At 43.2% G+C, this 25,300-nt stretch overlaps 1 protein-coding gene across 2 annotated transcripts in view; it reads right to left on the bottom strand.

The window, feature by feature from the left end:
* Nucleotides 1-6,239: 6,239 nt before the first annotated feature.
* LOC120832143 (matrix metalloproteinase-17) overlaps nt 6,240-25,300 on the bottom strand; it is a 47,926-nt gene continuing 28,865 nt past the window's right edge. The window contains exons 4-11 of one of the 2 annotated variants that reach the window (XM_078088438.1): nt 24,980-25,266; nt 17,192-17,368; nt 16,194-16,296; nt 15,936-16,007; nt 14,480-14,562; nt 13,647-13,799; nt 12,922-13,179; nt 6,240-7,761 (exon numbers count right to left, since the gene is read on the bottom strand). In XM_078088438.1, the coding sequence (XP_077944564.1) occupies nt 7,436-7,761; nt 12,922-13,179; nt 13,647-13,799; nt 14,480-14,562; nt 15,936-16,007; nt 16,194-16,296; nt 17,192-17,368; nt 24,980-25,266 (1,459 nt within the window). In that variant the 3' untranslated portion in view covers nt 6,240-7,435. The remainder of the gene's footprint in view (nt 7,762-12,921; nt 13,180-13,646; nt 13,800-14,479; nt 14,563-15,935; nt 16,008-16,193; nt 16,297-17,191; nt 17,369-24,979; nt 25,267-25,300) is intronic. The other variant, XM_040198209.2, reaches the window with a different exon arrangement.

The raw sequence follows: 25,300 nt of genomic DNA on the forward strand, positions 1-25,300 counted from the left end.
AAACGTATTGCATCAAGGTTTCAGATGAGCTGTTCTGAACCATCAATTTACCAAAGAATATAAATCAAAAGGAATCTGTAACAGCATTGATATTTCTCGTCCCTCAGTGAGCTGAGATTTGTGAGGAGAAACTCAGCCTTCAGAATGACCAGACACCTCATTTAAGGTGATGAATGTTTTTCAATTTTATTATGATTCTATTTCATTCCTACTTGGCTTTATTGACCGTTTTCTATTAACTACTCTACAGTAACTCTTTTTTCCCTTCTGATTATGTAATGGTAAAGTGGTTGAGGATGTACTGTAGAGTATTTTCATAGTATTTAGCTGATCTCTGCTGATTTCACAGCACACGCAGCCTTTGTTAGAACTTTACGAAATGTGTCAGCGCATGTTGACATATTCTCTGTTTAAATCAACTTCTGGTTTAAAGATGGATTCCAGTCTATTGCTGCCTGCGGCATGTGTCACATCTGCAACTATACAAAGTCAAGTCTGTGTAGAAGAATATATCAGTACCATCTGCCTCAGCTAATGGTGTTTCGGCATGATTGGGCAGTGCTATAATGGGAATGCAAATGAAATACAGTCGACGTTTGCATTGGATTTTGGGTAATTTGCATCTCAGTTTTAGCCAGTGACAAATCCAACGGAAGAGTAAACTGCAGTGCATGCATGCATGCATGTCCCATTTGTTTGTGTTAGATGTTTGTAGCATTTCTCCTGCATTACATTTGTTTGCTATAGTGTTTCTGTAATGCATCGGATATGCTGCAAAAAAAATAACCCATGGTGCAGGAAATGTTGTGGTTTCCACTTTTTCGAAAAGGTAACCTAAGCTGCATGTGGAAGATGCAGTGCATAACCCTGGTGGTTGTTTGGGGACGCGGCTCTGTGATCTGTTCACCGCTTCGGATGAGGTGGCTGAGTGGGTGGAATCTGACGTACCGCCAAAGCAGGTCATTTTAAATACAGAGGAAGGAAAGGCGTGTTTCGTAGTGTGTGGAGGAAAAATCCATTTTATTTCAATTCTAATTCTAACAAACAGTATCCAGAACCGGGTCATTGTAGCGCATTAAATGTACAACTGATAACTGAAAAGTAATTCGATTGTGATGCTGTATTGTAGAATTGAAGCAAAGTTGTTGTAATGTAATAATGTCCCCAATGTTATGGAAGTTAGTCTAAGATTAACTAGCTTTTACTTGTGTTACGTTTTTTCAATAAAGTAAAATGCTCCATGATATTTAACATCGTACGGCGAATAACAACTTAATGAAACTCTCATTTTATAATACTGCCACCTGCTGGATTCTTTCAAATCTCAAATTGCTTTTAATTAATGATCCGCTCACTCACAATTGTATTAATATGTGGACAATGCGTAATTGTTTATTTATATTCTTATTCATACAGTCTAGCAAATTCCCAATATTTAGACGTAAATATCACACTAAACACACATTAACTTAACTAAATGTAAATGTTACACACACCCACACATATCTGATATATATTAAATACAATGTAATGCATTTTTTTTTAAATGCCTGTAGTAGAGGCAGCGCTATTGCAGATCAATTCCCCGGTCTGCTGAGTATGCTGATACATGCAGTTGTGAAAAGTACCATTTTGGCACCTAATATAATAATTATTAAGTATCCCTTCTGAAGGGGCTTCATCAAGATGCAAAGCTAGTTTACTGAGGGAAACATAATAATAGGAGGACGGCCATTCTCAATCATCGCAAAGAACAAAGATAGACTCTGAGTTTTTTGGTTTCTAACTTGGACTCTTATTATTATTTATAGAGGTGCTTTGTCTGAAGCTTAATTAATTAAATTAATTCCTGCATTGATCATCGCCGAATAACTAACATGGAAAATGATGAAAGTGTCAAAATTAAACAAATGGTAGTAAAATATGATGTTTTGGGTTTACAGAGAATGACTTGAGGCCAAAAATCATGTTTCTATACGAAAATGTAAAGGCAGATATTATGTTGCCATTAAACTTTGAGGACATCTGTTACTTCTACACTGTAAGGGGCTTTACATCATGTGCACCTTGTCAGGCACTTGATATACGGTCAATTCAACAGGGATGGGAATAAATATACCGTAAGGGTTGTAAAGAGACATTTTAAAACCCAAAGATTTCATGCACAGGGATAACGACTCTTCCAGATTTAGAGCCCAGAGCGTGTTGAGACAAAAGGAGGCGAGCCGAAGGAGAAGGAAAGGGCAAGAGAAAGGGAAGATGGAGGAATAATGGATGAAAGATGAGAAGGAAGCCCTTGAGAGAGCGTGCAAGAAAAGAGGAAACCTGCAGAGACTGGAAGGGGCAGCTAAAGATAAAAAAGGTAGACAGAAATTGAAAGGACAGTTCTTCTTCAGGGAAAATACAATAATAACGGAGGGGGGGGGGGGGGGGGGGGGGGGGGGGGGGGGGCACAAAGGAGAGCTCTGAGCACATCCGTCTGCTTCAGAAGTTCGAAAGTAAAATAAATAAAACTTTAACGGTTCAGACACTCAAGTGCCTGTGCATCTGAGAAAAGCTGACAGAGGGGTCTAAGGGAGACCCACAGGGACAGCCTTTAGTCAAAGAAGCCCAGATACATTTAAAGAGACACAAGATCTGAGGTAAAACGCCTGCGGACATTTCTGCTACCCAGGGGAAATCTTAGGGAACGTCAGCCAAACACTGAAAGTGCTTTAACCCCCTTGAACCCAAGTGGAACTCGTCTCGGTCTGTGACGTAATCATGGAATACTGATCGCAACGCTCTGCATCCACGTTTACAAAGACTTTTGTCAAAATGTCCCGTTTCGCCACCAGCAGAGGGCATCAGCACGCAAACAAAGGGCAGATGCAGAGATCGACAAACAGGATTACCTCTCTGCATGTTTGCGATGGGTTTAACATCGAATTTGGAGTTAACATGTCTGTTTCTATACACATTACTTTTAATCTGAGCCGTTCTTGTTTGCTGTCACTCGTGATGATATTTGGCCAATTAGGAGTCTGTGATTCAGAAACAAGTTCAGGCGACTAAATTATGAAAGAGCCCCTGAAAGGAACCCTTGTAGAACACCCAAATAGAAAACCACGGATCTAATGCCACTACTAATACGACTACTACTACTACTACTATGAGTAAGCTAAACCCAGGACCTTCCTTCACATGACCTGAAATTGGTCATGAAGAATAAAGTTAATAAAGAAAAAACGTCAGACATGTTCAGAAAACAGTGCTGAGCTGTTTGTCACCGGAGGCTTCCCATCCCATAGGAGTTCACATCCCATCACACAATTTCACAGGAGTTTGGCAGGAAATTGCTTGGGCAGCGTGTCGGGTTCTTCTCACATTGATTGATTGGATCTTCCCAGCTTGTGCTATTGGTAACGCGCACAAAGGCCTTCAGATGCTGTTTCCGATTAAATGAAAGGATCCAATGCCTGGCCAATTATCTAATTTATTTAAACAAATCGACCCAGTCATGTCTTGAATATGCTTGCATGAGGTGTTAAATAGAGGGAATCGGGAGTAATCCATATGTATTTCTGATTTGACTCGTTAGTGCTTTATCACAGTTCAAAAAAGTTACACCGTCATCCACAGCTTCCTTCAGCTGAGCCGGTTATCGTGTGCTCCAGGGCCGGCTTTGGCATCCCGTTCACCTCGCCGTTTATATCCCCCCACGGCTCCAACTTTGTTACTCGTCAGGTTTTTAAAGGTCTGTGCTGTGTATTCTGCACCTGCGCCCGCTCCAGGGGCCCCGCTCCGAGCGCTTTGATGTGCGCGTAAGGACAGGAAAAATGCTAAATGGACAGCCACAACAACAGCTGCTCCTTTCCCCCATGACCACCACCCCCTGGTCTGTGGACGGCAATCCTGAAAGCCAAATGTCTACGCACACACACACACACACACACACAAACATATGCCTCTGCACTTCTTTCCTAACATTAACCATCACAACTACATGCCTTAACCCAAACCTTACCATACCGCCTACTTCAGTTCTAGAGCCCATACTTTGAAGGTATTAAACTGCAGTGGTCCTCACAAGTAGAAATGTACCCACATGGAGGGCGGGAGGGAGCCAGAGAGAGAGCGAGAGAGAGAGAGGGAGAGGGATGGAGAGAGATTAAATAACCACATGCACGTGTCCGTGTGGGTTCGCCAAGCTACCAGCGTTGCAAAGAGAGTAGAAGAACAAGATTGAAAGAGATAGAGAACACGGTTCGGAGTTCAGAAAGCACTGCAGAGCACTGACCGGGTCTGAGGCAAGTGTCTCTCACACACACAAGTCCTACACATGGTTGATTGATTTTGCTTAGCCCTTCTCTGGTAGCAGCATCTGGTCATCGGTCTGACAACTGGCACCTGTCTGAGCAGGGGTGTTTGATTTGTGACTCGCAGTCTGTCCGGATTTCATTTTGTAATTGCGATCTATATTAAATCTGAATCCTGTTAATTTAAAAAGAACATTATCGTTAATAGATGAGACTTGTGAATGTGGCGGTGTCACTTCAAAAAATATGGCCGGTCAAGAGATGTGTGCAGTCAGGTGACGTAAATACGTTGAAGTCACAGTTTAGAGACCAACCTCCTCCTGTTTTGTCTTTCTGACATTCCATATCTATACATATTAATATATACAAAACGCTGCAGGTTTCCTTTCCAAATATAATGCTTGTGGTTCATTACCTGTGTTATCATCTCATCACGCCTTGATGCAGCTTCAGCCAGAGCAGTTAGCAGCAGCATTGTTATGATCCAAACTACAAAAAAAACTCCATGTTGTGATGAACAGAAATGTCCTCTGACAGACAATAGAAGCAACAACCTCCAATGCGGATAACACTTACCGCTAAATGGCTTCTTCATCTTTGCCACCGTCTCCCTGGAGATGATTCCATTTCTAAATCAGTGTTTGTTCTTCAAGTTCTCTCATCAGTTACCTGTGTCGAACCCTGTGCCCCTCTATTAATCTAGCACTTGCTGTCCATTTGTTTCTCCCCTTTTACACGACACAACCCCACTGCAACGTCCTCGGCTAAAGCAAGAAGCTCCTCGACTCTGTTATATTTCAGTTGCAGAGTAATTGATTGGTTCAGGCCGGCCCATCTGGAGACTCAAGCTGTGAGTGGGCCATGGGGAGACTACAGAAGGAACTCTTTGGATGATGACACTCTTTTGGAATTTTCACTGAAACTAAATTAAATTAAAAGGCATCTAATTGTTGCGTGAATGTGTGTGGACAAACAGGAAGTAAAACCTAGAGAGTGACCTCTCCGTGGTGCAATTGCCTGCAGGTGCAGGTGCTTTTCCTGGTGGCTGCTGAGACACACCAGCTAATTAATACCACTCGAGTGTGTCGAGAGTAGGGAGGGAACATTGCTGCGGTTTGCAGAAATAATGATTGAGGGACTGTTTTGACATTTGAATTGAATTTTACCTCAAGACAGAATCATGTTTTTTGGTCTGCAGTTTTTTCTTAAAGAGTTGCATAGACATGCATATTGGTGTATGAGTTACTGATGGAAACTGTCAATATATACACATCTTAGGGCACAGTTCACAATGTCAGATCTGTTAACCCTTCACAAACAATATTGTGTTACTGTTTAGCTGTTGAAATAAGGGGATCAAAATCAGATTAAAAAATAAAGATATTAGGTGGCCCAACTGATTTAAATCTTTACCTTTTGGATTACTTACAGACTGACCCTCTGAGAGGCAGTGGGTTGTGCCTGCAGACTGCCAAGCCACAAACTAGTGCATAAAAATACAACTTCCACTGCACGTTTTTTAACTAATTTTCAAAATCCAATATACTCCCAATAATCATCTCCAGAGGAATTGAGCATCCTGTTGACTTCTGTGATTGGTAAATCAGCAGTATCTGTGCAGCTGAATATTTCTTGGATTGGGTTGACATTACTTACCCTGACGCGACTGTATAATTCTCTGCCAGCAAATCTGTTCATGAATGAACTTCAGAGCGAGTTTGTGCTTTGATTGACAAGTTGGGTTTTGCAATCCCGACCATAACAAGAGAAAACATCAGAGAGATGGAGAGCAGCTCCCAGTTGGTGTTTGCAAGCTGCCATGTTACCTTCATCTGCCTTCAAGGCCGCGCTCCTTTTCAATGGCGCATAATTACGCAGTCACTCAGACACGCTGAGTAGTCAAGATAATCTGCCTCCGTGTACATTCAAGGGACCAGCCAATAAAGTCATTCAGATGTTTTTTTTAATTTTCTACAAAAATATTTTACATTATAAAACACAGCTTAAAATATACACAGTCCACTCGGTTCTGCAATGAGTGCAGAACCCTTCAAATCACATATATCAATCTATTAGGTAAATATATCTTTACAGCAAGAAGAAATCCACGGACCAAGTTGTGACTCATTCAGAAGGGTCTTCATAAGCTGTGGCCTGATCGAAGCAATGTTGAATAAACAGGATAAATGATTATTTGATCTGAATTTGATACAAACGATATAACTAAAGCTGGAAGAGGGAATGCATTTTCAACCAGAGGTGGAAATTATAAAACCATATACGTACAAAGGCAATCGAGAGAAGGAAACTGGTGCCCACAGTCCATCCACCTACACATCCTTCCATCCTTAAGGCTCTCACAGTAAAACGTTTGCAAAATAAACAACTATTACCAATTAAAAATGTTCCCGTTACCCTGGAAAATCGACAAACAAACTATTTTCATTGAAAGTAGTTTCAAATGTGGAATTCATCCAGTGAGCTTGATGACTCAAACTGAGCTACAACCGCATTGTTTTTGCAAAGACAATGTGTAGTTTTGCATTGAACTGAACAAATACATTCCTTTTAACTCCACTGCGTTGAAGCAGAGGCATAAACCGTTACATCATAGTAAGATGGCTTACTACTTGAGTTACTATCAGAGATGTGTTCATGTAGGTCGTGGTGTAAAAAAGTGCTGACAATATTTTAACTCATTTTGTACAAATTTTGGTGAACTTTACCTTGTACTAAGGTATCTGCTATAATTTGATGAAATAAGCCACAGTGTGTGTGTGTGTGTTGGTGCCCTGTTCACCTTTGGACCTGCCTTCATCCAAGGATCCCTTTAACTTAACGTTCATGAGGCATTGCAGCATTTGGAATATATTCCAAAAACGTATTAACTTAACTACTTACTAATCTTACTAATATTTTCCTTCTGCGCATGAGGCAGTTTGACCATTTAGTAAAACACTTTGTAAAGCATATGTGGGTTGACGACTACTTAAGCTGGCAGAGCCCACTACATGACCTGTAAAATAAATAACACAAAAGGATACCAGAGACATTGTCAGAAGCTGCTTCCACCGAGCTTCTGGCCCTTCACCACCATCACCAATCGGCTCAGGAACGCCCGTCCCGCGTTTTTGGCATCATAGCGGCTCTGAGCGCAGGGCCAGCGACAGCGTCCAGAGGGGCGGCAGCAGCCACAGGGGCGAAGGGGAGGGGCGCGCCCCCAAAGGCGAGGCGGTGTCGGAGGTGCAGGAGCACACCTCGTACCCGTTGTCCGCGTGGTCCGGTTGGCGGTGCACGTTGGCCCTCGTCTCCGTGCCCTTGGGTTCCGCGTCCGGAGAGTCCGACTGCATCTCGGTGCACAGCAGCCAGTCTTTGGCGACGAGGCGCGGGTACCCGGCCTCCGCCTCCATGTCGCTGCTGGGCACCCGCCAGTACTCCTTCCCCTTGAAGAAGTAGGAGGAGCCTTCGGGGAGAGCAGAATACAAGACTGTGTGATTTACTGTTGCCACATGGTGCAGAACTGTCTTTTATTGGGATTTGGAATACACCTCAAGAGGAGAACACACTGTTGGGATCTGGCAGTACGGACATTATTAGCCAGTATGTAAACTAAATAATTAATATTAATACACATTAGTCCCCACTGCGGGAAGAATATAGGATTATCCTATCCTATCTTAATACAAATATTAATGTCTGGGACTATCAACATGTATTAACAATAACAGGCCACAACCTTGGGAACAGGCACCAATAACCAATGAGGCGCGATTGTTGGGTTCCACCAAAACTCATACACAGGTGGGATTTTTACGTCTGATGGGGGTTAGTGCACTGGAACCACTTCAAGCTTTTGTAATGCCAGCTAGGCCTCTTTGTGTCAGCCAACATAAAACAGGCCTTCACATGGTGAATCCGGGATGCACAGTGGTATTAACATACCACACGGTGCACCTGTTCAACACAGGATGGGATTTCCACCCTATAAAAAGACATGCTATGCATAAATTTAAATAAGAGACAAGAGCTCTCAGGGCATTGACACAATACTAGTTTAAAAAAAAAAGTAAAACCAACCACCAAACAAGCGGTTGTTGTGCTCGCTGTAACGTTGGTACTTTAGCCTTTATTACCTCCATAAGACAACAATGGCCAGCTGGCACACACCATTGTTACCACTCACCGTGTGGTGTCTCAACCTTTTATTATTTGGTTGCAGTTAAGTATTTTTGAAGGGTGGTGATCCAACTTGGAAGTGAACCAAATATAATTAAGGTGGCAGATGCGTCCTGTAGGAGGCTGCACGCAACGACTCTGCTGGTGGGAAAGCTGCAAGCGAGCGCTCCCACGTCAGAAGGAAGTGGATAATTGAACACCAGCGAGAGCATGCATAAACAATACTTAAATGAGCACGGCGGATTTTTTTCGGCGTTTAGTAGAATTGGGTGTCATAAAAATCGAAACGAATTACGCCTTTTGATTGCATTATGATACTTTTACGAATGTGCATTTACACATTTGAAGACGGAATAATTAAACGTTGTTGGAAGTAAGTACACAAAAGGGTTATTGTCATTTTGCGAGTTCTTTGTGGCCGCACTGAAAACTTGAACCCTGCGTGGGCATTTGTGACACCGTAATTGCAACGTGACAGTTGATCATCACTGACAAAACCCCTTACTGTGCGCGTCCTTTCACTTCAGGGTACTTAATTCATTGTTGTTTCTAAAATGTCAAATGTGCTCTGGCGGAACAAAGAAATAACTAACGGCTGAGTGCTTATCAAAATACTACTTCATAGGAACAAAGCCTCCAAAAAGTGTTGAGTGACATTATGTTAAATAGGGTTCAGGAGATAGATGGCAATATTTTTGCCATGCTCCTTTGCTATAGACCCATGTCAAATATAATATCCCATTTGACTATTAAAATCTGACTGGATTCTTTGTACATTTGCCTGAAAGCAGGAGGGCCACCGGCGCCCACAAGGATGGTAACAAAAAGACAAGCACGAGGACAGACGTAAACAGGTGATGGTGTCGGAAATTATCCAGTTCCTTAATTGATTGAAATTAATGTGAGACAAGAGATGAACAAGTGCAGGAGCTTGAGCAGAGTGAAGAATGATCCCCGCTGGCTAATGGCATTGGGAGCTCCCCGTTAACGGTGGATTAAATGCTTGTTTAACTATGGAAATGAGACTTTCGTTAATTGTGTTGACGGAAGGAAGACAATCACATGTGAGAAAATAGGAATAAAAAGGACAGAAAATGATGAAATCAGTCAGGTTATTTCTAAATGTTTCCTGTACCCCCAGTTGGAATATTTAGGCGTTACTTAGACGTCATGAATAAAATTAATAATGCACATTTTGTGGCGATGTATTGACCGAATGGCTCAATAGAACATTGAGAACTCCTTTACATTCACTTATCCATGCTTTGCTCTTGATCCCAAACATATTAATGTGCTGATATTCCGTGTAAGCTCTAAAAATGTTTTCTTCTAAGAAAATATGCCTATGATCTACTCTTTCATATTTGTTAAGGTAAACCTTTCTTTTCTGTGAAGGCTCTTCATCCCCACCTTCACCCCCACAGAACCTTGTAGAGTCCATTTGCCGTGTATAATCATTAGATCATTTCAACTCGTGCTGCAGCCTGTTGGAATAAAAATAAGGTATAAGCTCTATATTGCAGACAAACGCATCATACCGCTAACCTTCTGAGGACTCATTTCTCTCAGCTCTACCTTAACCATAAAATAAGTTCCCAAAAAGCTCCGAGGCGCTTTTGCAATGAGGATTTATTATATCCTCACCTTCCAAAAATGTTCTCTTCTACTGAGTCTAGAGCTGAACTTTATCCTCACAAAGACATGAGCACAAGAATAATCGCACCCACAAAGTCACTCTCCTCGTCCATCACTATCATTGAAGGTCCAATCCCACAGGGCGGAATTCCACATTGCAAAGAAAATTCTTGCTTTCCCCCAAAGTCCTAGCTGAAAAAAGTAGTGAACACATCTCACCACCACTTGATCAGCTTTCAAATAGAGATTTAACAATTCAAAAACTCAACCCGAGTTAAAAAAGTACATTTATTGAGGTTATTTCCATTTGCGATCATTATAGGAATCACTTCCTCACATAGTGGGAACAGAGACTGTCACTTTTAATTTACCGATGAGACACTACTTAAATTATGAATGCTGACTGGTTGACTTGAGCTTCCTCTATGGATTAAAGATAACATATGCTCTCACCATGACTTAGTGCTAGAAATGTTCCTGGTTGCCATGCCGATGCCAGCAGATAAAAGGCGTTATCACGACTACAATTTTCCCCGACGAGGCGTCCCTGTGTCTCCCGCTCCTTTTGGCTGTCATATCACTAATTTATTCCCGTCCCTTCTCTCGCTGTTCACCCTGAGCCGGTGAAAGAAACACCGTCTTTGAAGTGTCTCCAGCTGACATGCCCCATGGTTTTGCCTTTTTCCACGTTTACCCCTTCCAGGCTGTGTGGTGATAATGACCTGGGGTGAAGCGCCTCGGGGGGGAAAGAGTCATGACGGTGCGATTGGCCTCACGTGATGCACATCAAAGAGCTTGGAGCAGGAGACAAAGCGCAGAGCGGAACACCTGACAGCGATGGAGCTTCCTTGTGTTAACTGCCGCGCGGGGGGATTAAGCGCCTCCGCGCTCCTGCCGAGAGCCGCCCCGAAAGGGCTGCCGCTGCTTTTTGGGGGTATTTTAGTAACAAAATGCCCTCGGATCATTCAGAGCCTTTTACAGACATGAGCCAAACAGAAAAACAAAAATCCTCACAAATAGTGTCCATGTGATCAAATGGCCGAGGACGGCGTTTTGACCTTGACTGTCACAGTGGAGCTGATCAGTGAGATTACATTGGCCGAGGTCCAATGAACGTGCTCCAATCTGTGAATGTAAAGCAGCCGTTGGCCCGAAACGGACCACGTGGGCTACGCCAATATAACACACAATACCTCTGAGAGATACAATTGGATGTTTATTCACATTCAATTTGAATTCAAACCACTTTGAAGATGTTGAACCCTGTATTCCACACAAACGTCAACAAAATGCAATTCAATGGCAATGGCACCTTTTCTTTGCTTAGCGTGTGGTGCTTCGAGGTCGAGGCCTTTGTCAACATGCTCACCATCCCATTTCGAGTATGCTAAGGAGGTCGATTCATAACCGTCTTTGATTATCAGTTATCAGTTAGCGTGCTAACACCGGCTAAGTTTTGCCAGCAGCCAAAGTATTACCAAAGAAAAGTATTCCGATTCATCCTGAAGGGGGACTTAAAAAAATGACAAATAGCAACTTGAATGATGATATTTGAGGGATTCAACCTCAGGAGACCTGGTCAAAGGTCTAAAAAGACACTTTCAGGTGATTCCAAACTAGTTAATCATTCTCATGCTGCTGGAACGGGGTCTCAGGACGGTGATCTAATTGCAAAACTTTACCCAACACTTCGGGCTGCATGTTTGCTAACTTGCATAATTGTTGCCATCCTCGTCTCATATATCTTTTGTAATTCATTTGTCTTTGAGGATTTCCCCGAAGAAGGATATTGCACAGTCTTGCCTTTGGCACCAGCAGATACCAGAGCTACCAGTTACCGGTACGCTGTGGTGGAGTGTTACAACTCTATTGCCCTCTGAAAAATGTAATCACCTGAACAAAGAGACAGTGGTGATTCATCATTTATACATTCAATGTAATCAATCAGTACCCCTTTATAATCAATTTTTATTAAAGACGGAAGAGGTCAAAACATGTCACTGGTTTCATTTCACACACCTTTTCAGTGTATCATAGATTGCTTTTGGGGATATGCTTTGGACTATTTTTTAAGTATAACAGCATTTTCATTACATGTAATTTGAACTTCATTAGAAAAGGCGCCATTTGTTATTTCTCAGTTATTGAAACAGAGAAAGACAAAGGAAGGGCATCTGCTTTTGTGCCATTCAATGTTACAACACCAAATGATATGCCTGGATTGTATTTTATTATAAAAGACACTTGCTCAAGAAAGGTACTATATAAATCTTTTAGTTCACTTACATTACTTTTAGCACCGGAGAGAGCGCGCTGTAGATTGCCCATCACATGCCCACTTTATGTAACGTGTCATCCAACCCCCTCTAAATGATAGCCGTTCAAACCCAAACACAGACAATCGGACAAGCACCTGACTTGAAGCATTCTGCTGCCTTGAAAGTCCCAGAGCAACGCTTGCCTCCATTCAAAGCTTTACTCTTAAAACGTTGGTTATTGGCAAAGAGTGAGATCATTGATCTTTTGGACAAGAGGTGAAATTACAAAGTAACTGGTTTCACTCTATGTGACAAGTGCAAGTGCACAAACAACCTAAAGGTCCATGATTGCCTTTTCTTTAAGCCCTGTCCGCGACAGATCAAATCTTCTAAATTGACAGAGATTGCTCAGATGTTCAGCAGGAGGAACTAAAGGGGAAGTTCCTGGTAAAATGAAAACAAACGGAAATAGAAAATCCTTTTACTTCTCAAATGTCATCTGTGGCTTTTATGAGTCTTTTGTCTTTTCAGAGCAGGTCTTTATGGTTACTCACCATCCGACCACCTCATGGCGTCGTCCAGCTGCGGCGGCAGCCCCTTCCAAAGCGTGCTGTCTTTCGGGTATCCCGGGTCCATGCGTCTCAGGTGGTCATCGTAGCGCCAGTAGTGTCCGTCCTTGAAGAAGTACGTCTTGTCGTTGTGTAACCAAACAAAGGCCGCGTCCACCCCTTCCAAGGGCAGGCCGAAGTCGCTGATCGGACGAGGGTAGCCCTCCTCCACGATGGTGTCCTTAAACACCCAGTACTTCAGACCTGGAGGGGCGGGGAGGGTATACATCACACACACTGTAGAAAGCGAATGCACTTGAGATGATACATTTGAAAAGATGAGAGAGGCACAACAAATGTGTTAAGTAGACTCTGATGAAATAATGAAAAGATTCTCACATATGTTTCAATACGCCGCTAAGGGAAAGCACTTCCTGGCAGTAAAGTAACATTTTAGATCAGACGTGACCTTGTTTCTGCACCCGTTTAAAGTTTCGCTTCTCTAAATTGACATCTTTTATTTTCCCTCTCACTAAATGAAATAATAACACCAACTCTGTTTCAAAGTCCCTGCAGGAAACTTGTAATACATGATCTGTATTTTTCTTTTTTTAATCTTTTACTTTTACAAAGAGAACAATGAGGACACTTTTTTACCGACACTTTTTAACCATATTTTAGTAGATCGCAAGACTTATTCCAAGACGTGATCTTTTTTTTTGTTAGTGTACCTTTGAAAAAGACTATTTTGTGGTCCCCGGGCCTCTCGTATACGGCATCCACGCCGTCCAGATTGGGAGGGAGGCCCCTCCAGAAGCGGTGGATCTCGGCGGGACGCAGAGACACCAGGTGCTTCTCTCTCGTTAGTCGCCAGAAGTACTTCCCTATGAGGAACAAAAAACAGTTGGGAGGATCCGCACCGTTTAGGATACTGGCAGACGACAACGGCGTTGGCGGCAGTTACTATTTGTGATTTGACTGAAGAAATGAATGAATTTCTTATTAACCTTAAATCCATATACATTAGTTGTTTCATTCCCGTTGCAGTTTGACCATGTGGTCTGCGGGCTGATTGAAAACATAACACTGTGCTTCAGACAATAACAAAAATATAACTTCAATTTGCAAAATTGCAAGCAAAATCTTCACTTTGATCAAATCAGTCGTCTGAAAAAAATAACTTTCAAAAGGGCACAAAAACGACGAACATTTTTCAATGTCATATCAAATATATATTAAAAAAGGTAAATAAAAGTTTGAAAACTGACAGTTTAAGCTTAGTATACTTTCCTAACGCTTCTGTTGCTGAAGTTATGCAAGTCTTTTTCTGTCAGTGGGGGATTTGGGGTCATCGCACCAGAGGGCAAGCATGAAAGCCTGATGTAACGTTTGGACTGCAGTGCCTCCGCATCGCTCCACTGGCTCAGTCGGCTGTCTGCATCCTCTCTCACTTTCCCTCCTTTTAATTTGATTTCCTTTCAGATCATTTAGCTAATTATTATTTTTTTTCTTCCAAGCAGCTACGTGGCTTTGAGTCCATCTTCCTCCCTTTGTGACTCAGTACCTTTGAAAAAGAAGGCCTCTCCTCGTATCTGGGCCACTGCATCAAAGTGACTGGTGCATCTGTCTGGGGCATCTCGAGCCAGCCTGAGAGAAATGTGGAGAAAGAAGAAATGAAGAATGCTCAGGAGGGGGGGGAAAAAATGAATTATTTTGTAAAGTTGGACAAATCTTTGAACACCAGTCATTGGTGTTCATGTGCTCTGAACAATGTTTATATATTTTAAAACATATTTTCATGAATATCATTTTTTTCTCCCACTTTGCATCCAGATGTCTAGCGTGACATCGGGCTAAACTAGAGAGGAGATCTCTGACACATTAAGATCCCTAAGTGCAGTTGTACTCTGTTTTTCAAGTGATTTAAAGCACTGACGTGGCTGGCCTTCCAATGATGAGGCCGTCAGCGCCACAGTGCCGGGAGGGGGAACCCGCCAGGCCTTATATTACCAACAAAGGTCTGATTCAAAGCTGTATTAACGCGACACCACTGCCTAGCGGTCAGCATTAGAGCCCTTGTCGGAGCTAATCCAGCTTTTTCACGCCTCATGTCCCGGTTTAGTCAGTGGGAAATGATTAATGAAGGTGGTGGCAGTCCAAAAGTGAGGAGAAAAAGAATATTGAAGAGCGTTCAATATTGCACGACTGCCTGTTTTAGCTTAGCCCTTCTTCTTAGCGCCGACTTGCTGTTTATTGTTGTGGGTGTGCGCATGTACATGTGGTTGTTTTTTTTGATAATTTGAATTGCAACAACCTTTGCGAATAAAGACATTGTTGTGTATGTCTTTCTTTGCCCCCCCCCCCCCCCCCCCTACCTTGAGGTAAGTGCTGGTGGTTTAGATGTGTGAGTGAGTGTACGTGCACTCAAATACATAAATGGGAAAAATGAAGCAGAATTATCCTCGATGATGGCAGCCAAACTAGCTTCAGGGAATAACTTAATTAGACGGGCGAGCTCCCAAACACACTTTGCATCTTTGCTAATTTGCTTTGTTGGCAAATTATGACTTCCTATGAAAAACCAACAAACTCTATTTGACAAGAAATGTTGATTATTACTGCATGGAATCATTACAATGTTTTTCAGTGGAAGTTGAAAATTTGAAAAATGATCACATTATAATTACGCAGATGTAAAGGGAACCATCAGAATAATAGAATTCTGTATAACGAGATTGAATACAGTTACCCTGCAAGAAAATATTGCCTTTGTGAGGCCTATTAACAGTATAGTGTTCATATGAAAGTAGCTAAACTTCTATTATTGCCCTAACTTTGATATAGATACTATTCATGACTGTGTACACATGCAAAGTTAAGGAATGTATTTCACATTGAAACAGGATAAAGGTAAAAAATGCATTTCCAACTTTGACAGCTGCAGCCAAAATACATCTATCAAAAAGCAGCACTGGTAGCTAATCGGATGCGTCCCGAGTTGACTGTGCCGCAAGACTCACTTCAGTTGCCAAAATCGAACGGCTCCATCGCGTTTTGTATCCTCCCTGCTGCGCTCATCTGGCCATTGAAGGCTGTGTCAGGTTGGATGGGATCAGCAGAATGAGGCTGAAAAGCTTTTCTAAGACTGTAGTGGCAGATTGTTTTGCGTTGAAAGATTCCAAGTACTCTTGCATCTTCACTTGTACCCTTGTAACCAGTTGGTTACCGTTTGACTGATTAAAGATTACATTTCAACTGGCTTTGCTTCTCGTACTTACAGGACGGTGGATCGGTTTTCGGGCAGGTCCAGCAGGACGGGCGGCTCGGCCGTCTGGGAGGGGTCGCCTGGTCGGTTTGTGTGGGACACGGAGTCTCGGACACCTAGGAAGGTGTCAAATGTCACCTCAAATGAATGATAAGCATCATTCCTGTAATTCTTGGTTATTTGCAGCACTCTTATACGTCACTGCACTCGTCTTCATGTTCCATATTTGCTTTCCTCACACGGCCGTTTCCAGTCTCCTGACATAACGAGGTCCAATTAAACTATGCATGGTATCACTAAGTCAATAACCTTTCTCTACTGAGCTCATCAACTGCCGCTTCCTTTGTATCTTCAGTCTCCAGCTAATGACTGTTTCCAGAACTTAACCCGGGAAATATGCAGAGTTTACAGCCGAGGCTCTTATATATCGTCAGTGGAGAAGAGTGAGTGAAAATAATGTCTCCACAATGTTCCTGTTTCGCACACTGAGGCATCTCTGCACTGATGAGGCAGAAACATCTTTACAGACTCAAATGATCAGCTAATTTAGCCGTGCACGTGGTGTTAGGCCAGATACTGCCCACTTTGATCTCAAGTGCGCCAGGCCATTAAAAATCAAAAGGGGGGGGGGGCATACAGTCATTTTCAAGCGGGCGCTGCTGCCTGGGCAGAAAAGGTCTAACGCAGGGGTCCCCGCAATTTTTCGGCTCGCAAGCTAGTTTTCACTCAACTTTTCAATGGAATTCATGGCAATCTACCCCCCCCCCCCCCCCCAGGACCAGGTCCCCCTGGTCTAGCTGATTCGCTCACTCACAGAGCGCGACCCCCAGTGGACTTTTTAGGAATAGCAGCTACTTTTATAGAAATGTGATTTATCCCTTTCTGTAATTCTCACAATAGCAAAGTCACCTGGCGGGCCGCACCGGACTCCGCCGGCGGGCCGGATTCGGTCCGCGGGCCTTGAGTTTGACACCTGTGGCATAGTAGGTAGACTACATATTCCCTGCGTACCGTAGAGCTGCCAGACGCGGACCTTGTCCTGGTAGGGGAGGTCGTATTTCAGGGGGTCGCCGACAGGACCCTGGTAGTACGGCCTCATGATGGACTCGATGGCGGAGGTGTGGACCAGGCCGATGGCGTGACCGAACTCGTGGACCGCAACCGCAAACAGGTCCATCCCGTGAGAGTCTGAGGGAGACAGAGGGGGAGACACTCAAACAAAAGCAGCGGTTTAATCTGAACTCTTAAAATACTAAATACTTCCAAAATGGGTGGTAAATTCTAAAACCGATTTCCTAACAATTCTCCAATGAAGGACATGAAGGATATTTTTCATAGGCGATGAATCTTTACCGCTCATTGTGTGAGAGACTAGTTAGTCACAGTGCTACTAATAGTAATCTAGTAAAAACTGTGGCCCAACCGATAATTCTAAGACATCATCTCTTATTGTGGTAGCCATTAGACTCTTATAGCTTACAGCTACGTGCACATAGTTCATACACAAAGCTTTGAAGCAGCATTTTATCCGTGAACAATATGATGGTTCAGATGGTCAAACGTGTTAAATGCATCGTTCAATATACTGTAATCCTTTGTGAATGGCCCCCGAAAGGCCAGGTGCGATACTCCGCAATGTGACCAATATACCGCGTGTCCTACATTGACCGGGTCAAATCCCTATTTTATGCTGATTCAGCTCATCTGCTCACGGTACAAATTAAGAGGCATGACAGACAGCTCAGGCTCTTAGTGCCGTTAAGCATGTGGTGCAGTGAGATAGCGATGGAGAAACTGGCAATCAAAAAACTGTGTGGAGAGATTCCTGAAAAGGCAGCTGGCCATTAAAGCATCCCTCCTCTCTATGTTCAGCAAGAAAAAACCCTCCCAGACTCTTTGTCTGACTTTGCCAAGCAGGACAAAACCTGCGCTTGCAGATTCAGAATTGCAAAAATGTGGAGAGCTTGCGTGTGGAGCCCAGCTAGCTTAGAGATCCTTGGTGGCTACGCGGAGGCCTGCATGCGGTTAAACCTAAGGTCGGCCTCAGCTTGGGACCTCCACGCGTGCTTACAGTACCCGGTTGCCAACTCTAATCTACAGGAGCACATGGTGCAGAGAGGAAAGGTGGACAAAAGAAGAGAGAGAGAACAGGGGCTCAGAACAGAGTATGTACGATGTCATCATATTCACCGTCTGCGGGACGCTGACAGAATGAACGTAATGCCTGTGGGACAAAAGTAGGAGCAGAGAGAATTGGACTGATGAACCAGATTAATTCATGAAGGCAGAGAGAGATAGAGAGACAGAGAAAAGTGTGTTTAACTTGACAGATTATTTAATTATTTTATATTTAGGGGTTCCGTTTTTTGTTCCACTGGATTAACCAGCGAGCTGCTGTTAGGCGTTCATTGTATGATGATGATGGAAATTAGTTTAATAGACCTCTAAACTCGTGTCTGCAGTCCTAAAAAAAGACCGTAAGACTTCCATTCCTGCAGTCCTAAAATACAGCGGCCTTGATCTTAGACGACCTTGATGGCGGCGGCCTCGAAAAACATCACACGCCCTTCAGCTGATGCCCTGAGGTTTGCCTACAGGGCCGGCATGTTTGTTGACAACTAGCTCAGTCAACATGAGTCTGGAGTAACATTTGATAGCCGGGGAACGTGTTTGGAGACCTTACATCTTCCGGCCCCCCCCCGTTGCTTGTTTTGCACCGGATTTTATTTACCAAATCCCCACATGGCTCTCTCAGAAACTAAGTTTCAAACAAATATTTACTGAATCACGTTGCACTTTTGACCAATACAAAGCACTCATCCCTTATTCTATTTTAGTGTTACATTTAGCAACAGAATTCTGTTGAGGCGTTCCTGGTAAGTAAAATCTTTCAAAGGAACTACTTTCACTTAAACATCAAGCAGGCTTATCGGATGGGATGATGACTCATGCAGCAGTTAAGGCCAGTACGAGTGATCTCTGATGGCCTACAGCCAACACCCAGTCGACCATCAGGCAAAACATTTCTCTTTCTGGATAGAGACCAAACCCCACAAATAATTGAGTAACCGGAGATCATTGCCAACAACCTACTCATTCTCTGAAATATATCTGCCCCCTGCGGACCCAAGAAGATTGCACTGAACATCATTACCAACTTCTTTCACACACGTTGTCCAAACTCTCCCTTCCAAGAAGCAACTGGAAGCCATAAAAGCTTCTTCCCCTCAGCAGTTCTCATCAATACATCGGATATCACCGAGAATTTACAGCGGTCGCGGTGCATTTTGCTTTTCTCGTTCCACGCTACCTTCTTGACTCGATTTCGACACTTTTTTCAGTTTTTCTTGGTATTTCCTCACAAACAACGGAAGGCTTCAGGTGGTGGTGCTGCTTTTTTTTTTTTTACCATATCTGCATAACGCATATAGATTAGGACATTTCACGTTGTCACTTCTCGTAGACCCTTCTATGAAGATTTTTTTCAATCAAAAGCTGCATTGTAATGTATTCAAAACAATTTTTAAAGAGCCGTAACCTTTAAAGTTGTATATTTGTTTATTGTCATCATTGCTATGCAGTTTTCAGTGGCAAAATCAGCAAATATATCCAGCCACTGAGTCTATAGTCAATTCCCTATTTAGATGGAAAAGACAATGTGTATTAGCCAGTATGCGAGACAGTTGATCAGAATATGCAAGATAAATAAAACACTGGGCTTGGAGCAACCTCGCGGAACACATGATTAATCAGTTTCTGTTCTGGTTGCCGCCTCCTTCTTCTTCCGCTCTGTCAAAATTGAGCTGACAACGGCGTACCATCCAGGTTCTCAAGCCCTTATGGGTGTGAAGGTTTGTCAACGTTTCACATGTCATTTTCCATTGTTAGTTGCATCGTTTTTTAATTTAATTTTTAATTCAGGTTGAGAACCTGGTGAGAATAATAATCAGTGCACTGGAAATTCAGGGAGACAAATGCTCATCCGAACAGAGTAGTGGCATAAACAAGTCAATTTAAACAAGCATAGGCACACTTTCCTTACTGCTCACTGAGCCCCAACAGAGCTCTGAGTTCATACCTTTATCCATTAGACGTTTATGAACACAGCGTACATTGTGTAAACCTGCTGATACTGCAAGTCTGTCCACTGGCACAGTTCAAATTTAGCAATGGTGAAAACAGGTAACCTAATGGCCCTGCTGCCTCAATCACAAAGTACACAAAGGATTGAAAAAAGATACAGTGTATTACGTGAGCCAGAATTAGATTGACGACATTCAGGCAAATTCTGTTCAGGAAAATGTGATGTGATTGAAAAAGGCTATTATCTGATAAGGAATTTAAATTAATTATAATATGGCAGCATTAAACTGTCAAAAATTAGTTTGTTGGTTCATTTTATTTTGCAGAAGACGAGTGTGCACGGCCGCACCACGAGCACACAGAGGGAAAACAATTCATATCTTGAATGTCTAAAAACTCACTTGTAATCAGTTTGCAGAAGCAGATTGCTGGCAGACTGCTAATTTCACAGAAGCAATCTGCTGCCCATCAAAGCAAAAACAACACTCCCAGACCTCCACTTAATTGTCTCACACGCTCCGCCCTCTCACAACTCCTAATGGAGGGCGGAACTGTCAATCGCACAGCAGGGGCGAACCGGTCCGCTAAATGTGCCGCTTGATATTCCAAAATTCAGCGTCATCATGGACATTAGTGGACGGCCGTGGCAGACGTAGATTCAGGGTCCCGCAGTGAACAACGCGCCGAGAGACGAGGGACGGCAATTTGCGAAGGAAATTACTCAGCTGAGGATTTGTGTGATAGGGGGACACAGGTCTGCAATCTGCGGCGGCACCGACATTCACTTCTTGCCCCCTGCGCTGACCTAACAAGTCTACATCTCCTCAAGGGATCACTGCGCTTGGGAAAAAGTAGCTAGAAACAACTATTTATGAATCTGATAGCTTTGTGCAAGCGGGACTAAATGTCCGCTGCCTTAAAAGCACAACGGCACATGGCAGCGGCCGCGAGAGAGGCCGAAAGCGACAAATGGATGATGATGGATGGATGATGCTGGGGGAGAGGAAGAGAGGTCGGTCGCTCTCTTTGGGGGGGGGGGGGGGGAATGTCTTAAATACACTTTCAATATATACTAGTACTTTTATAACCTGCTAAATAACTGTCTTTTGGAAAGCACCGGGATTGAGGCATAGCAATGAATTAGTCAATAATAGAGGTTGCACCTCTGACCGCTCCCTCCCTTTACTGCCCAACTCCCATTAACCAAACCTACATATATGCAGCTGTTTCTGACCCCCGCCACACACACACACACACACACACACACACACACACACACACACACACACACACACACACACACACACACACACACACACACACACACACACACACACACACACACACACACACACACACACACACACACACACACACACCCTGGTGGGAGGTCTAATTGGAGCAGATTGAGCTGCTGTCCTGTAACATATGGCGCACAGCCCTGACATTAGGAAACAAAGGAGGGAGACCGGCGCAGGTTCTGGCCCCGTCAAAGACTCAGCAGCTGGGATGGACGTACACAAACACACAAACACACACACCGTCTAAGCTCCATCCTACAGTTGAAGTTTATGGGGCTTTTTTTATGGAAAAAATATAAACTAAATTGGAATTTGGTGGTATCTAACCAATTGTTAACCCAATTTCAGAATCCAGATCTTTATGATGAAGATTTTAAATACACACAATACTTGTTGTGGTTTCACGCATTGTTACTAATAAATAAGTAAGTTTAAGTTTACTAAAGTTTACTAAACTAAATGAAATGTAGCTTGTTTGATCCCAATTGTTGAATTTTCAATTTCTTTTGGCTCAACCTGAGTGAAGTGACCGTATTCAACAGAGACGAATAAACAAGGCAGAGATTTATTTCCATACTTTACATTCATTTAGGAATAACATGCTATTTTAAATGACTAATTCTTCGGTCTTGTGGCATTAGACAAGCAATTGAACCCGCTTGGTTTCAAACAATATCAGCTCAACTTTTGGAACAGAGGTGATCTTTTGGTTCTGCTTAAAATCCTTGACAAGCGACCAACTAAATGTCAAGTGGTGATCCGAGCTCTTGATATCCTGAGAACAATCTGGACAACATGCAGAGAGCTACACAGCTGATCGATGACAATCCCATTAAACCAAAGCAGCGAATGCACAAACACCTTTCACACTCACTTTCTGTTAGATGGTGCATTATTTATTTTTTTTTACTTATAATCTTTAAAACTTTTTATTTTTAATTTAAATTCCTATAATTGTTCTTTCACTATGTTGTCTTATCTGTCTTGTTGTCCATGGTCTTATCTGATGTTATGCGGCAACCGCCAAATTCCTTGTATGTCTGACATATTTTGGTAATAAATGCTCCTGATTCTTGAAAAAACAACAACATCCGCGCTGTGAAAGTCTTACCCAAAATGTAGAGGCCAAATTCCTTTTTACCAACCACAGAAATACATAGCAACTAATCTTGATCAGAAGCCAAACTGAAACTGCGGCGGTGTTTCTTTTGCCTCGCCGCCTTTCACTGATACGTGTAATTTTCTGAAAAAGACCTGAGCAATATTCAACCAGACCTTCACGGGTGAGGATTCAACTTCTTAACGGAAAAAGGTTCCGTCGCCTTGTGTGTGAACACCTGAGAGCAGCAAGTATCACCCGTCTGTGAGGAGAGACTGTGCATCATGTTCCCATTTACTCTCACAGCTCAACTGCAGCTGGTTGCTATAAGTAACGGGTGACCATAAAACACTTCGGGGGGTTTACTGTGAGATAACCAATAACCTAAAATTGTAACAACCTTTTTGCTCATTTGTTTAGTGCATCAGCTTTTGTGTATCACTGAATAACGGCGTCCCAATAACCATTATAGCTGGATGCTGAATTAACTCAGGAGGATTGCGCCCTCGAGACACTCGTCTACCGATCCTTTGCTTTATTCCCCAGCCAATAACGCAGCCACACAGATTCATGGCATTTTCTTATTTTGTATCCTGGCTTAGGCTCAAATAAAACGTGTTTGCATGTGTTCTTGCATACACACCCAGTGTGAGCTTAATGTTTCAGCCTTCGTCACATTGCAATTTAAAGGTGAAAACGGATTTCCATTTCGTCTGAGTTTGTAAAGTAGGAGGGCATTTCCCCAACTGGCAAGTGGACCTAGAGTTTGATAACCGCGTCATTAGAGTTACAAACTTTCACTCTCTTGCCCGACATGTTTGTCGCTCTCCTCCGCTGTCCGTCCCCCTTTCAAAAGGAAGGAGTGAATATAGGTACCGAGCAGAGGAGAGAGGAAGGGCGTTTCAAATGTAATCATCCAGATGAAAGGAAGAATAAAGAAAGCCAGTCAGAGAAAAGGAGAGTTAATGATTCATGTTGTCATTCGTGTGACCGCCTCTGCCTGACGATGCATTCAACGCGACTGGATCACTGCAGCCGCTCATTTCGTCCGGATGAGTGGACTTATACTGCTCCTCTGCCCTTTCCTGCTCCCCAGCTCCCTCCCTCTTTATTCAAAAACAAAGCGCACAGGACAGTGCGATGAATGAGGATGATGCTGTGTGACAAGACCGCCGGAGGTTTAGAACATGTGACGATTAGGTCACATTTTTTTTAAATGGTCGTGCTAAGCCACTAATAATTGAATTTGCACCAGTGAACAAACGAACGCGCGCGCACGCACGCACGCACGCACAAAGGACAAGTCTGGAATTCACAATTATCCATAAAATAACAAGCCCCACCTGCAGAAGTGCAAAGAGGACGCAGGTGAACGATGACGTCTGCAGAGAAGTCAGTGAGTGAGTTAATGTATCAAGTGAACGCGCGGAGTCAACTTTCACAAGCCGAAGGAACCCGGAGCGCCGTGTTGTGTTTTGTGGAGCTGTCAAGGCATAATGGATATCTCTAACTTAAGCCTGCCTCTTTTTGATTGGCAGAGCTGATTGAATTCCACTTAGAGCCGCTGTCATTCTGTCCTCGTTTCAAACTCGCACATCTCCCTCAGCAGGGTAATCACACTTTCAAAACGGTTTGATGAAAGTCATTTGGTCAGATCATTCAGGATACGGCTGCATAAAGCAATCTATTAGCCCACACAGCTCAAAGCACTAACAACGCATGAATGTGCTTCACTGGAATGGGCCAAACCCAGCGTGAGTGTCAGACACTGTGAAAAACAGACTTAATAACAAAACAATGTCAATAAAACAGATAATAGTGATCCCGACTCTGCTTAACGACCTGTCCTGATATTTGACTAAAGCTCCAGCTCACAAAAAGGACGGCATAACTAAAGACCATCTGGGGAAGCCGTTGCCCGGCTAAATAGAGATTCACATGCTCTAACATGTACATGTAAACAAAGCACACGTAAGCTTTGATTACACACACACACCCACACCACCCTATATTTTTACTTACAAATAGTGGTTTGTGGCTGTATTTATGATGTGGATATCATATTGAGAAGCACCAAAGAAAAGAAGATCTTGTTCAAATATATATTACGGATAGTTAAAAAAGTTAAAAATAAAATAAAAGAGATAAAAGAGAAAGAAGAAGTTGAAATTGTTCCATAATACAATATGTAATACAAACCCCCCAAACAACATAAATAAACAGCTTGATAACAGAGTTATCAAATGAATGCCACACATCAGTAGAAGCGTAATGACACTGGCTTAATAAAGCATTCAGTACGGCAGGGCTCCTCACCTGGAGATCTGAAGGTCCAGGCCTCGTCATCGTCAAAGTGCGTGTCCCCGGCCGCAAACTTCTCCCCGGGAAAGAAGGCGTGGGCCACCGTGCCCCCCGGCCCGTCGAAGGGATACCCGTCGTTGTGGTCGGCCTTGGTGAAGTCGATCTGGATGTCGGCGTCACTGCCGGCCACCTCGTGGAAGTTGAGCGGCGCGATGTCGCTCCAGACCTTCAGGGCGTAGTACATCAGGGCCCGGACGGTGTCCCTGCCCAGCAGGGCCGAATCCTTGGGGAAGGTCCTCACTCTGAGAGAGGAAAGCAGGGAGACAGGCATGTTAC

Source organism: Gasterosteus aculeatus, chromosome 14, assembly GCF_964276395.1.
Source record: "Gasterosteus aculeatus chromosome 14, fGasAcu3.hap1.1, whole genome shotgun sequence".
Classification (NCBI taxonomy): Eukaryota; Metazoa; Chordata; class Actinopteri; order Perciformes; family Gasterosteidae; genus Gasterosteus; species Gasterosteus aculeatus.